This window comes from Myiozetetes cayanensis, unplaced genomic scaffold, assembly GCF_022539395.1.
Source record: "Myiozetetes cayanensis isolate MyiCay16 unplaced genomic scaffold, myiCay2020 scf7, whole genome shotgun sequence".
NCBI lineage: Eukaryota > Metazoa > Chordata > Aves > Passeriformes > Tyrannidae > Myiozetetes > Myiozetetes cayanensis.
Genome location: NW_026087964.1, coordinates 4,808,786 through 4,820,913, shown reverse-complemented (window position 1 = coordinate 4,820,913; position 12,128 = coordinate 4,808,786). Strand labels below are relative to the sequence as shown.

The 12,128-nt window shown below is 47.5% G+C and overlaps 1 protein-coding gene across 1 annotated transcript; it reads left to right on the top strand.

Moving 5' to 3' along the window:
* The first annotated feature begins 3,807 nt into the window (after positions 1-3,807).
* Positions 3,808-7,200, top strand: LOC126652037 (coiled-coil domain-containing protein 42-like). The gene is made up of 7 exons (XM_050338558.1): positions 3,808-3,884; positions 4,225-4,330; positions 4,458-4,562; positions 5,091-5,288; positions 5,656-5,877; positions 6,421-6,579; positions 7,030-7,200. The coding sequence occupies exons 1-7, from the start codon at positions 3,808-3,810 to the stop codon at positions 7,198-7,200; spliced, it is 1,038 nt and encodes a 345-aa protein (XP_050194515.1).
* Positions 7,201-12,128: the final 4,928 nt, after the last annotated feature.

Below are 12,128 nucleotides of genomic sequence, written 5' to 3'. Positions count from 1 at the left end.
CTGGTAGGGGTTAAGTCTTTTGTAAGTTCAATTAAGAAATAAAACTCGGTGGGAGACCTGCAATGCTTCCCAGTTGTTCTCCAAGTACCACAACAAACCTGCTCATTTTAGGCCTGGTATCTAAGGGGGTATCTGGCTTTGTAATCTGGGGTTTGGTTTGGGCTCATCTCTACCCAAAATATTATTTTAACCACTCTTTGTATTTCATTTCCATACTTTTCCTTTGGTATGCTTTGAGAAAAGATTCTGCCAAAGACAGAAATGCTTTGAGCCTGAAAAACATTTTTTTTTCTGTGTATATGGAAGGCAGTGTTTTGCTTGGCTTAGCTTGTGAAATACATGGCACAACCTGCATGAAATATTTGAGGCTGTGAGGAGACATGAGCAATTCTTAAAGAAAAAAAAAAAGAAGAAAAAAGTTAGTTTTCATTCAATGGTCTCATTTGCTTATAACCACACCTAGACAGGAGATGTGGGGCAGAGCAAGGAAGAAGAGTTTGATTTATGAACTTGTAAAATCAAAGTTGTTATAAAGTTAAAAAGAAACAAAACAGCCCCCCCAAAAAGCTCAGACTCATGGCAAGGTTTCTACACATGTGAGCAGGAATGAAACCATTAGTGTTTGATAAAAATTCATGAGGCTTTCAAAGTACCAGGGGTTGAGATGAAAGCTCTGCCTTGTGTACCCAGGCTGTGGGGAAAAGGGCTGCCAAGTGCCCCTGTCCTCACCTGGTTGGGCTTTTCCTGTGGAGGGTCACAGTATGGGGTGGAAGGCTAATGGGGAGCTTAGAGGGTCAGTTAATAGTTCAGGGGCCTGCTGGCAGGGCCCTCTGGATTTTTTCAGTCTGACTTCCATCTCCAAGCAGGGTGAACAGCAAGTCTCTACCTCCACGAGCTCATCTCTGCTCTTGTGCCTCCATGTGCCTCCCAACAAATGTGTGTAGAGGAGACGGCAGAAGCAACTGAATCTGGCTTGACCTGCTCCTTAACACTGAGCCCAAAGTAGAGCAGCCCCTGACTTGCCCCATTTCAGGCTGGTGCTCCTTGGAGGTCCCAGGTGGAAGAGGTCTTGGGGGTAAAGCAGATTTCTGGCCACTCAGCCTGTCCCCGTCCCTGTTCCTCCACAGAGTGGTGCACACAGGCCCTGTGTCTGAAACATGTGACTTTGATTTCCATCCACTGCCTCTGCCCGTGATAAGATTTTGGCTACAAGAAGAGGCTGTGATAGTGAGCACTGGTGCAGGTGGTGTGTTGCCACGCTGCCTGCCAGCCACACACACTGGGTCAGAAGCAGGGGGAACTGACCATTGTTTGTAGCCTAATACTCCCAGAGCTCTTTGATACCACACCAGAGCAAACCAAGATGATAATCCTACCTCTCAGATTTCCAAATCCAAGCCAGAGCTCCACAGAGGGGTAAGGTGTGGGCAGAGGAAGGCAGAGGAGAAGTTTCTGCAAGACACAGCAGACACAGCTGTCTCCTTGACGCTGCTCCTGCTGCAGCTGGTGAGCACTTTGTGCTCCAGTTTGCTTGTGGTTCGTTGCTTAATGCCTTGCCAGGCAGTTTTCCCGATGTGCCTCACCTGCAAGTGAACAGCTTCTCCTGCAGACCCCAGCAGAGCAGACCATGCCCCAGTTGGGAAAGTTTCTCAGTGAGGTGTTGGGGAGTTTAGGCAAGAGAAGAGGACTTGGAGGGGCCAACTGACCCCAGGGCCAACCCTCTCACTCCATCCAGGCCCCTTTCCACTGGCCAGGGGAGCTTTTACTTATCCAGAGCAAACAAAATTATTAGGAAGGTAATGAAATAGTAAGGCTGAGGTTCTGTGGGCACCTTGTAGGATGCTGCTTCCTTGCTTCTGAAAAGCAGTGGTGTTTTTTTTTCTTAAATTGCAAAGTGTCCTTTAAAGGTGTCCTGCCCTTGGGCCCAGGGCAGTTTCTTCAGCTCAGGGGAAAGTGTGTGGATCTGATAGCTGGATCAGCAGCCTGATAAGTGAATGGTTTTTGGAAGTTTGAAAAGTTAGTGGTGGCATGGGCCACCCTGTTCCAGTGGCCTCTGTGACCATGGCACAGCGTGGGCTCCACACCAGCAGCTGTCACGTCCTGTGTCTCTTCAGTGCCTCTTCCTTTTACTGGTTGCTTGTAAGGGTTTGATAGGCAAAACTGGTCTTTTAAAAATAGAAGATTCACAGACTTTTAAATTAAAATGGTCAAAATGATACTGGTCAAAATTTTTTGAAGCCACCACTCCTACAAGTAGTTCACACTGTGGCTGGAGCAACAGTTTGTCCTTTGTAGATGCTGGTGTGTGTTCCTTAGCATGTCCATGCTAAGAGGCTTCTGAAGACTTCTGAGACTTAATTTTCCTCTGCCAGTCTCCCCAACCCCAGGGCAAATCTAGTCAATAAACCAAGAAAAGGTTAGAAACTGTACTTCTAGCAGGGAGGGCTGGAGTCCAGATGATGTCCACAGTCGTTCCTATGGCTTCTCTCCTCAAATCCATCTTTTCCTGCTGCTGTAGTGAATCTTGGTAGAGACACAGATATTGCACTGGGATGAGTGGGAGAAAAGCCACCAAGAAGAGCTTGCAGGACAGATGGTTTCTCCCAGCTTCTTCCCAGCTGAAGCAACTTCTCTAATCTGACTGTCAGCCCTTGAACTATTCAGCCCAATCTCTGTAGCTCATCTCCAGCTTGAGCTCTTATCATAACTGACAGGAAAAAAATTCCTTTTGAGTAGAAGAAACTTTCTCTTCCTCAGACTCCAAGGCCCATGCACGTGGCCCTGGAGCTTTGGCTGCAGGAGTCATTAGATCTGTTTAATTTGGCTGCATTGATATGCCTGGTGCCTGATGGTTGGGCACCCTCCTGCAGGAAGACCTGGGCTTCAGGAAGGGCCAGAAATAAAATAGGAAATGGAAAACCACTATCAGAGAGTGATAGTTTGCTGCTGCTTCATTAGCAGGATTTAAATAACCCATTAGGGAGCAGTCAGGAGCATCATCCCCTGCATTCTCCAGCAAGAACAATTTGTTGCTCTTATGAAGTGAGCAGCCACTCCTTTTAGAGCCATGCACAGGAGCTTCATGACCCACTGGATGATGGGCTCAGGGGATGGAAAAGGATGTTTTTACTTAGGAGAGAGAAAGCATTGAGCAGCTGGTCTCAGTGAGCAGAGCCATGAGGGAAGGGCACTACTCTGTGGCAGTACAGCGATCACACATCCCTGAGGATGTGCCTGGTTTACAGTGTTTCCATCTGGGGTTTGGGAGAGAGGAGAAAGCCCCCCTGCCCTGAGCGCTGGGACACTGGGATGTGGCTGTGAGGATGTGGCACTGAAATACCCACCTAAGGCAGCAGAGGTCACAGGGGAGAAATTTTAGCAGGGGAAGAACGAGAGGTGGTGAGAGAATGGGAAAGAAAAAATTCTTGGTTCTGGACAGAGCGGTCAGTCCCCCTAATTCCAAGCAAACATTCCATTGCCAAGCAACTATTCAGTTGCCAGGGGCAGTTGTGGTCGTTGGGGTGGCCACAGGGTCTGTTATGGTGGTTTGAGCAGCCATAGGGCCTGTCTGCAGGGCTTGGGTAGCCGCAGGGCCTGGAACAGGGGTTGGAGTAGCCTCAGGGCCACAGGGCTGCAGAAGCCACAGGTCACGGAAAGTCTCAGGAAAGCAGAGGGGCTCATCCCGTGCCCGGTGCTTCCCACGCTCCTCCGGGCCCTCAGGCTTGCAGGGCAGCTCCCGGGCTGACCTGGGAGAGGGGCACTGCCAGCAGGGCCTGGGCTCTCTCTGTCCTGCTGGTGGCTGCAGCCATGGATACCTGGAGCAATGGGAAGATGGCAGCCCGTTTCCTCACCCTGTACAAGGTGGAAATCCCATACTTGCTCAGGTGAGGGGGCTCTTCCACCAGCATCCACCCTCTTCTCCTGTCTTCTCCATCCCTCCTTTCCCTGCCATGGCAAACTCCCATCCCTTATCTCCATCGCTTCTGTCTCCTCCTGTATCTCCCTTCCCCAGCCCTGTTCCTCCCTGTAACACCCCCGTGCTCTGCCAGGGGGATCCCCACTGGGGAGGGGGGGGATGCCATACTGCCAGATGGGGTCTGAGATGGTGTTGGATTGCTCTGCCCTGTTCCCCCACCTGGGACACAGTCCAACACCCAGAACAATCCAACACCCTGCCAAGGAACCGGACCCAGCATGTAACCTTGAGGAAAACTTCTGTGGCAGGGAACTCAAAGTGAGAGAGGAGGAATCTCGATGTTCACTTATGCAGCTTCTGAAGACTAAGAGGGAAGCCCGACTGATGCAAAAGACTCTGGCAGAGAAAGATGAGGTGAGAAAGATGAGAGGGTGCTGTGGCATGGCTGGGAGGGTTTGTGGTTTTTTGGATGAGGGCACCAGCAGGCAGGTGACTGGTTCTGGGTGAGGGCAGCCGTGCCACCCTCACTCTGGTGCTTCAGACCTTCAGGGAGAAGATGAAAGTCATCACTGACCGATGGAGGGCCCTGCACGCCAAGAGGGTTCAGCTGAAAGACCACGTGAAGAAGTCTGGGAGAATTATACAGGTACACCAGATGACATGACCTTGAGCCACACCACCCACTTCTCCTCTCCCTTGGGGAAGAGAGTCTTGGGCCAGTACTCCTGTTCAAGCCTGCCTTGAACCTGGAGGTGTAAGGAAGAGGAATTGCATGGCACGAGGTTTTGTACCACAGACATGGAAAGCCCTGATAGGGCTTGGGTGAGAGAGAGCTTGTCCAGTACCATCTGAGGGCACCAAATGTCCCCCAGGAAGGCTCTCAGCCTTGTCACTATTTGTTGGCATTCAGCTGTCTTCCAGGAACAGATACAAGTAGGTCTGAAAATCAGAGTGCCCTCCCAGGCGCCTGTCTCTAAAACCAAAGGGTCGATGCAAGAGGGATCGCCCTGTGAAACAGGGAGGGAAAATATTCCTGGAGTGCTCCAGTACTGGTCTCTACTCTGTGAAAGTATGTCCTTCCAGTGCTGTTAAGTGATCCATCCCTATCTTTCCTTGCCTTCCTTTCCCTCTCTCTATATGTGAATGCATGTGTGCTGGTGGGGGAAACCACCAGGAAAATGAAGAGGTACGAATCCTAGCTCTGAAGATAGACAGCAAAGAGAGAGAGGAGAATATGCAAAAGGACAGTGAGCTTTTGAGGGCTAAGATGAAATTGGAAGACCTCAGAAAAGAGCACTGGAAACTCTGCAAAAAAGTACAGAAGTATTCTGTCTTCAAGAAATACCTGGAGGACGTGGTGAAGGTCTCACAGGTGAGTTTGGACGTGAGAGAGACAGGTCATGGTCTTGGGAAGACCCTTGCATAGGTGTTGAAACTAAAAGAGATAAGGCAAACCCACTGGATACTTGATCAATCCCAGAGACCTCAGATGGAATGGTAAGAGGTTCCCTGCAAACAAGGTGAGCCACAGGGAGGAGAGTTAGGGTAGGAGAACCAGACCGGGAAGGGAATGTCTTTGAGAATCGGACCTCAGAATAGTTAGAGCTGGGGAAGAAGTGAAGATCTTTAATCTGGGGGAGGTGTTGGCCCTGATAAGGGCAGGGTGCCAAATGAAACAAGCCCTGCAGCTCGTGAGGGGAGGGCATGGGGTTACTAACACCAGGAATCCTGTGCTGTAGTTTGAGGACATCCCAGAAGTCGCTTCACGGTACAAGTTGCTGGTGAGAACACACAAAGACCTTCTGCAGTCACAACAGGGGCACAAGGAACTGACTGAGCAAGACAAGCTGCTCCTGGAACAGTACAGGGCAGAGAAAGAAGCTGAGATGCTTCAGTACAAAAGGGAGCTGGTGCAGCTCAAACAACGTTTTGACCAGGCTCAGAGAGACATCCTCCTCTGGGTAAGGCACTGTGGGGTGGGCAGGGGAAGATCTACAAGGCCTGTCTCTGTCAAGACCGGCTGATGGCTCATCCTTCAGCCATGAGGTCATGGCAGAGCCCAGTACCATCTTTGTGATGGGAGGAGGTTCATGATTTCATCCCTCCATGGAGTTGCAGAAGGAAGAATGACAGACCAGGTCTGGAGCCAGTTTACCATCAGGCAAAGCTGAAAAGCACCTGGTCTGGGAGGGTGGCAGTGGCATGTGTTGCTGCCAGGGTATCAGCAACCCTGCTGAGGGTAGCAATGAATAGGGTCTGTGGAGAGCCAGAGTGAGGACTGCAGGAGTGGAAAAGAGACAGGGAGGTTCCTGGGGCAAGGAGCAGCTGTGGTGTTACCTGGGTCTGCCCCCATCACACCAGGCTGAACCACCTCCAGCACAGCCTGGTTTTTCCTAGGCAGGCAGATGAGTGTGGAAGTTAGGGTCTCCAAGCCAGGAGTCCAGTGCTGCAGCAGCACCTTTGCTGGGGCACATCCCCATGCTGTGTATCTCCTCTCCTGCCAGGAGGCTCGCTGGGCTGACATCCAGAACAGGACTTCCAGGAAAACCAGGAAGTTTTGGACCATCAAGCTGGCCATCCATGACCTTTTCCAGTCCACCAACATGCGGCTGAATGCTGAGTGTAATGTGTCAGCGGATGACAGCCTCAAACAGCTGGACATGGTAAGGCCAAGCCAGAGCCCTACTCCCTGCCCAGAAAGAGGAGCAGTAGTGACTCTCAGCTGCCCAAAGGAGGGGAGAGCCCACAGGCTCAACAGACACATTCCTGTCTCTCTCGGGCGTGGGGAATGGGCAGGGGATACCAGGCAAACCTGTCTCATCTGAGGAGGCAGAGCAAGGTGTGGAGCCAGGCAAAAGGAGTGGGAGCCAGGCAGGCTGGGGCAGGAGATGCAGGGTATGCAGATCAGGCCACAGCCAAGGCTGGGTTTCATTCACCCATGCCCTGAACTCAGACTCGCCTACAAAACTCCATTCTGGTGGTGCAGATCCAGCAAGGCAAATGCTTTATCCCCCTGTTCAGTTTGATTTGTGACATTTGGGGCCAACGAACCTCCCTTTGCTTCCTGTTCCCATCCCTGTGCTGAGCTCTGCCATCTCTCTTTCCCACCCTAGATAAAGCAGTTTATCCAGCACCTCGAAGACATCCATCTCTATGGGGGACAAGAAGAAGCACCAGTGAGCAGCTACACTGATGAAGCCAAAGGAAACCTGACTTGCCCTGACAAAGAAGGTTCAGTAGGTTGGGAAGGGAAAGAGGAGAACCCTAGAGATACTGTAGACTAAAGAAAAAAACACAAAGAAACAAACTGTTTTAAGGTGTCTCTTCATTTTCTGGGAGGATTGGACATGTCAGACCAACTCCATCCCACAGCTTCACCCCAGACACCATTGGGGTGCCTCCTCTGGCAGATGGGGTTCTGGTTGCAGGAGACAGTGTTCCTGCAAAACATGCAATATCATGAGAGCAGGCTGGGACAGGAATATAGGCTCCAACAGGGATCAGTACAAGTGTTCACATTTGGATGTCCCACTCAGACTAAGCTCTTTTATATTTGAGAGAGGTGTCACAACAGGGTGGGGAGACTGTGCTTCAGGAGACCTTCAGAAAGTTTCCACCACACCCAGCACATCAGTGAATATGGATTTCTCTGCACAGCCATGTGTTGTGGACTAAAGCTCACCTTCCCCCTCAAGGTGCTAGGGAAAGTGTGGAGAACAGACACAGGTGATGGATGAACCAGCCAAAGCTACCACACCAAGCATTTAGCTGTTCACCACATGTGCTCTCATGAGAAATGCAAAGTAAGAGGACTAGCAGTGGCTCCAGGGGCACACTGTGGAATTCAGGTCAGGCCCCCCAGCCTTTTGTGGAGGACCTTTTAATGGACCAAGGACCCAATGACATAAGCTTACAGATTTTGAGGCAAGAGACCATTGATCCCATGCTCTTGCTCTCTGCTCTCCAGTAGTTATTCCTGTCCTGAGACAAAGGATTTCCTGGAGGAAGAAGAGCTTCCAGGAGGAAATAAAATTCTCTGAGACTGGTGAAAGGTTGCACAGCGCAATGCAGAAATGATGCTCGGCTCTTCCCAGGCTTCGGGTGAGATTTGGGAGAAGGAGGTCTGGAAATGGAGCATCTGGAGATGAGTGATGGAGCTTTGCGGACATGTCTCCAAACACTCATTCAAAAGTTTTTCCATCTTCCTTATCCTCACCATGGCACAGTGTCCTTGCAATTTCTGGTTTTTTTAGGGCATGGCCTAGACATAATTTGGAAGAATTAAAAACTGGGGGGAAAAAAGCAATTCAAATGCTTCAGCATAGTGAGCATGAGTCCCAAAAGGGTGATCTTTTTAGCTAGACAGGTTCTGCCATCTACGCTTGGTTTGATCTTCCAAAATAACAGGGTGTGAACTTTGATATTTCCACGTTGTATGGCAAGAAATAACATGCCTGTAACAGTTTTAATCCTGGGTATTACCTCTCCTCCAAACTTCAGAGATGTACTGATATACACACCCTGCCTTCCCGCATGCGGGCGGGTAATTAGGAAGAAAAAAATCCTCTTTGTGTGTTGGTACACGTCCTTCTAAGCAATCCCAATTTCCATAGGGATCACATGTGGCTAAAATGCAGCTGTTGTTGGTATCCTGTGTGCTTTGCAGTGCGCTGTGCTCATAAATAAAAAGTGAGACAAATTTCAGTACCTGATGTTTTACACAAGAGAACTAGATGAGGGTTCCAGAGCCCTGTGCCAACACGGGAATGAATGTCTGACTTTCCTTACAGGAAATTTCAGGATGGTATAAATTTAATATATTGGATTGAATGGTCATGTGATTTGTTACCTTTGTGGCTTTTTTTTTTTTTTTAATCTTTTCGTGATAAAGGTAAAATCAACAAGTTAAATCCTTTAATTAAAATCCTCTTGGCTGAGGATGTGAATATTATGGAAATTATTTCCATTTTTTAACCAGGCTTTTAAAATGAGGATACAGAAATAAAGAACTTACACCTCCAAAACATGGCATTTCTTACTCTATCTTGACATCAGCCTGGTGCAGTTTTCTGCACCTTCCCGTGTCACACTGCCGTGAGTCAGGAAATAAAGCTTAAATCTAAGGTAGTTATAGAGAATCTTGTTTCTTGGGATTTATTTGGTTTGGTTTAGTTTGGTTTTTTTAAATGAATTCATAAATGTGTCTCTTTCAATTAAAAAAAAAAAATAAAGAAAAAGGAAGGAAAGAAAAGCCATGCACCTTTTTCCAGGTGAATATTGACTATTGACTGAGACAAGACAGTGTAATGCCTCTGTTTCTGCTTTAAATTATAATATAACTGATATAACTGAGTTTTTGTGACATTAGTTGGGTTACTAAGAGTGCTGGACACAGGCTGAAATCTGAGTGCATAACAGGAATCCATACAGTGGTTAAGGAAATCGGAGAAAAGTTATACTTGGAGCTACAAGGAAAGAATTCCAAAGTATCTTCACTGAAACTAATGAGTTTATTTTGGATTCGTTCACTTGTAAGTAGGAGGTTGGCAATAGCAGGGATAAGAAAGTGGCTTTCTCTGAAATAGGAGAGAGAAAGAAAAGAATGCAATCTAGGAAATGACACAGCATTGGTCTCTTAAGAAAAGCCTTCTCTTTCTATGAATTTTTTGCATTATTGGACATTTTTGGGAAGAAACAGCTGTAAAAATTAAATGGAGTGGTAGAGAGCTGTGTGTGAGGGAGACAAGGCTGCTTTGGTTAAACTTGGAGATTATTCATGTGATCTTCTCTGGTGACATCAAATTTTAAAAATTGGGAAAAAAGCCCAAAATAGGTGAGGGAGAGTACCCCAACCCTGTCTCCACCAGTCCTCAGCAATGCAGATCTTCCTCATGGATTCGGGCAGCCACTTGGATGGATCATGTACAAATGTAAGACCAACATTGCTGTTCCCAGGTTGGCCTTGGGGTCACTCTTCCATTAGGGAGCTCAAACCCTGGTGCGTGCAGCAAATCCTTCACTGTTACGGGGAATTGCAGCAAGCGCAAGTGTAACCCAGTCATTTCGTGTGAGTAAATCAGGATAAACTCCCAGGATTACTTTGATTACATGATGTTTATCTCATGTTACATCCTGGGCTGCAGGGTGAGGTGGTCCCAGTGCCCCACTACACATGCAGCTGTGCCCTGCTAGAGCCCCAGAGGTCTGGGGTTCCTGTGGGCCATGATGTATTTGGGGTGAAGCACAGCCTTTTGTGCCCCCCCAACAAGAATTCAGCTCAAGAATTCAGGAAAGGACAACTTTCACGTAATGCCAGTCTGATGGCTCTTGCTCTTCTAAACCACAGTACAGAAAGAGTTGAAGACAGGGTTGCAAAATTGCAAAAAAAATTCACAGTATCACTTTTGCATAATATCTTAATATGAGGGATCACAAGAACCTCTTGTTCTGGGGAAAGACTGATAAGAGACTAGAGTTTAGCATTCTGCTAGGCCTAAGGAAATAGTAGCTGTAAATTAGCATAACAAATATAAAGTTGCATAATGGTCTCCATTCTAATGTGTTTTAGGTTAACAATTTGTTACAATTTTCAGCTTTTGGTATGAAATCTTCCGGGCTGGTTTTCCAACTGGGAAAAAAGTACACAAATATATGTAAACTTACTTAAGACAAATACTACTAAATAATCTCTTCATCTAAGGAAAGATAGGAAGCTTTTCTCCCATTATTACTTCTTATAATTCCTTCAGTGAATGTTGATAGAGCAGACACAGCTGGTTTTACACATTGAACTGTGGGCTGGGAATGGTCCTTGCAAAGCAGTGTCTGTCTGTTACATGAGAATCACAGACTGACAGAATCATTAGTGATGAAAAAGACCTCTGAAATCATTTAGTACAACCATTAACCTAACACTGAAAGGTCTAGCACTAAACCATGTCCCTAAGTGTCTCATCTGCATGTTTTTTAAATGTTTCCAAGGATGTTGATTCCACCAGTTCCCTGGGCAGCCTATTCTGAAGCTTGACCCCCCTTTCAGTGCAGAAATTTTTCCTAATAGCCAATCTAAACCTTCCCTGGAGCACCTTGAGGCTGTTTCCTCTTGTCCTATCATTTTTTAAGAGTGCCATAAATCTTTTACGACGTTTTAAGTTTGTGGTGCAGTTAAGTTACCATCAGACAGCTGAGCTAGAAATGACTTCTGGAGCACAGCTCTTTACGTAGAGGCATCTGCAAAAAGCTCCTGTACAGAGCAAAAGTGCTTAAAAACTTGGTTTGTGCTGAGCCCGTGAAGGCTTCAGCCAAGGAAGGCTTGGTATTGATGCCTAGTGAAAAGCATAGTAATGTTGTTGCTGTAAGTCTCTTGGAAACCTCTGAGGTGGAGGGAAGAGATTCTTTCGAGGAGCTGAAAAGCTGAGCCCTCGTTCCTGACACATTATATAGGGTGAGTAGCTTGGGGCTGTGACAATATCCTTGCCTGAGCCTCTGCATGGGGCACCTACACCTTCTACACCTGCAAGATAAAGAGGAGCTTTATCTCATCTCCCAGAACTGCCTAGTGGGGGTCATTGTTTGCTGCATGAGGTAACCTGTGGGTGAGGTGGTCCTCAGTCCTCACAATAGCATGGCCAAACACACTTGATTTCATACCACCTATTTCTGTTCTTTTTGGTCTCATGATTTTTTGAAGGTTTTCTTTTTTTTTTTTTTTTTTCATTTCAGGTCTGCAAAGCTAACAAGTTTCATCAGACAAAACTCTGGTTTCAGAATTGCTTCAATTGCTCAGGGTTTTTCCTTGCTATTATTTATATTTCAAAGACTAACCCCAGGAAATTCTCGCCCCATTTCCTTGTGCCTCTGCTCCTCCTTTGGATGCAGAGAGGAGCTGCTGATCTGTCTTGTCCCAGAGAGGTCTGGCAGCCCTGTGGCACTGGAAATGCTCATTTTTGCCAGCTCAAGCTAAAAGTTTGCTTTATAACTACCAGCAACATGTCAGCAAGTAAGAAGAGACACAGAACTAAACTTGGTCACTGGGGTTGAAGGTGACCTTTAAAGGTCCTTTCCAACCCAAACTACTTCTGTGAGCTATTGTGTGTTGGTGGATTTGTTCACATGGCGCAAAAAGTTGTCTAATAGACACTGGAACCCCACTATGAGCCTCTACAGGTTACAGATACACTGACACGTATCTGGAGAGCTGACTGGAGAGGTG

Bases quoted from the DNA above. Each gene is read 5' to 3' on its own strand.
- LOC126652037 (XM_050338558.1), top strand. From the start codon at position 3,808: ATGGATACCTGGAGCAATGGGAAGATGGCAGCCCGTTTCCTCACCCTG. The intron at 4,331-4,457 runs GTGAGAAAGATG...CTGGTGCTTCAG, and splicing joins CTCTGGCAGAGAAAGATGAG to ACCTTCAGGGAGAAGATGAA. The intron at 5,878-6,420 runs GTAAGGCACTGT...CTCTCCTGCCAG, and splicing joins AGAGAGACATCCTCCTCTGG to GAGGCTCGCTGGGCTGACAT.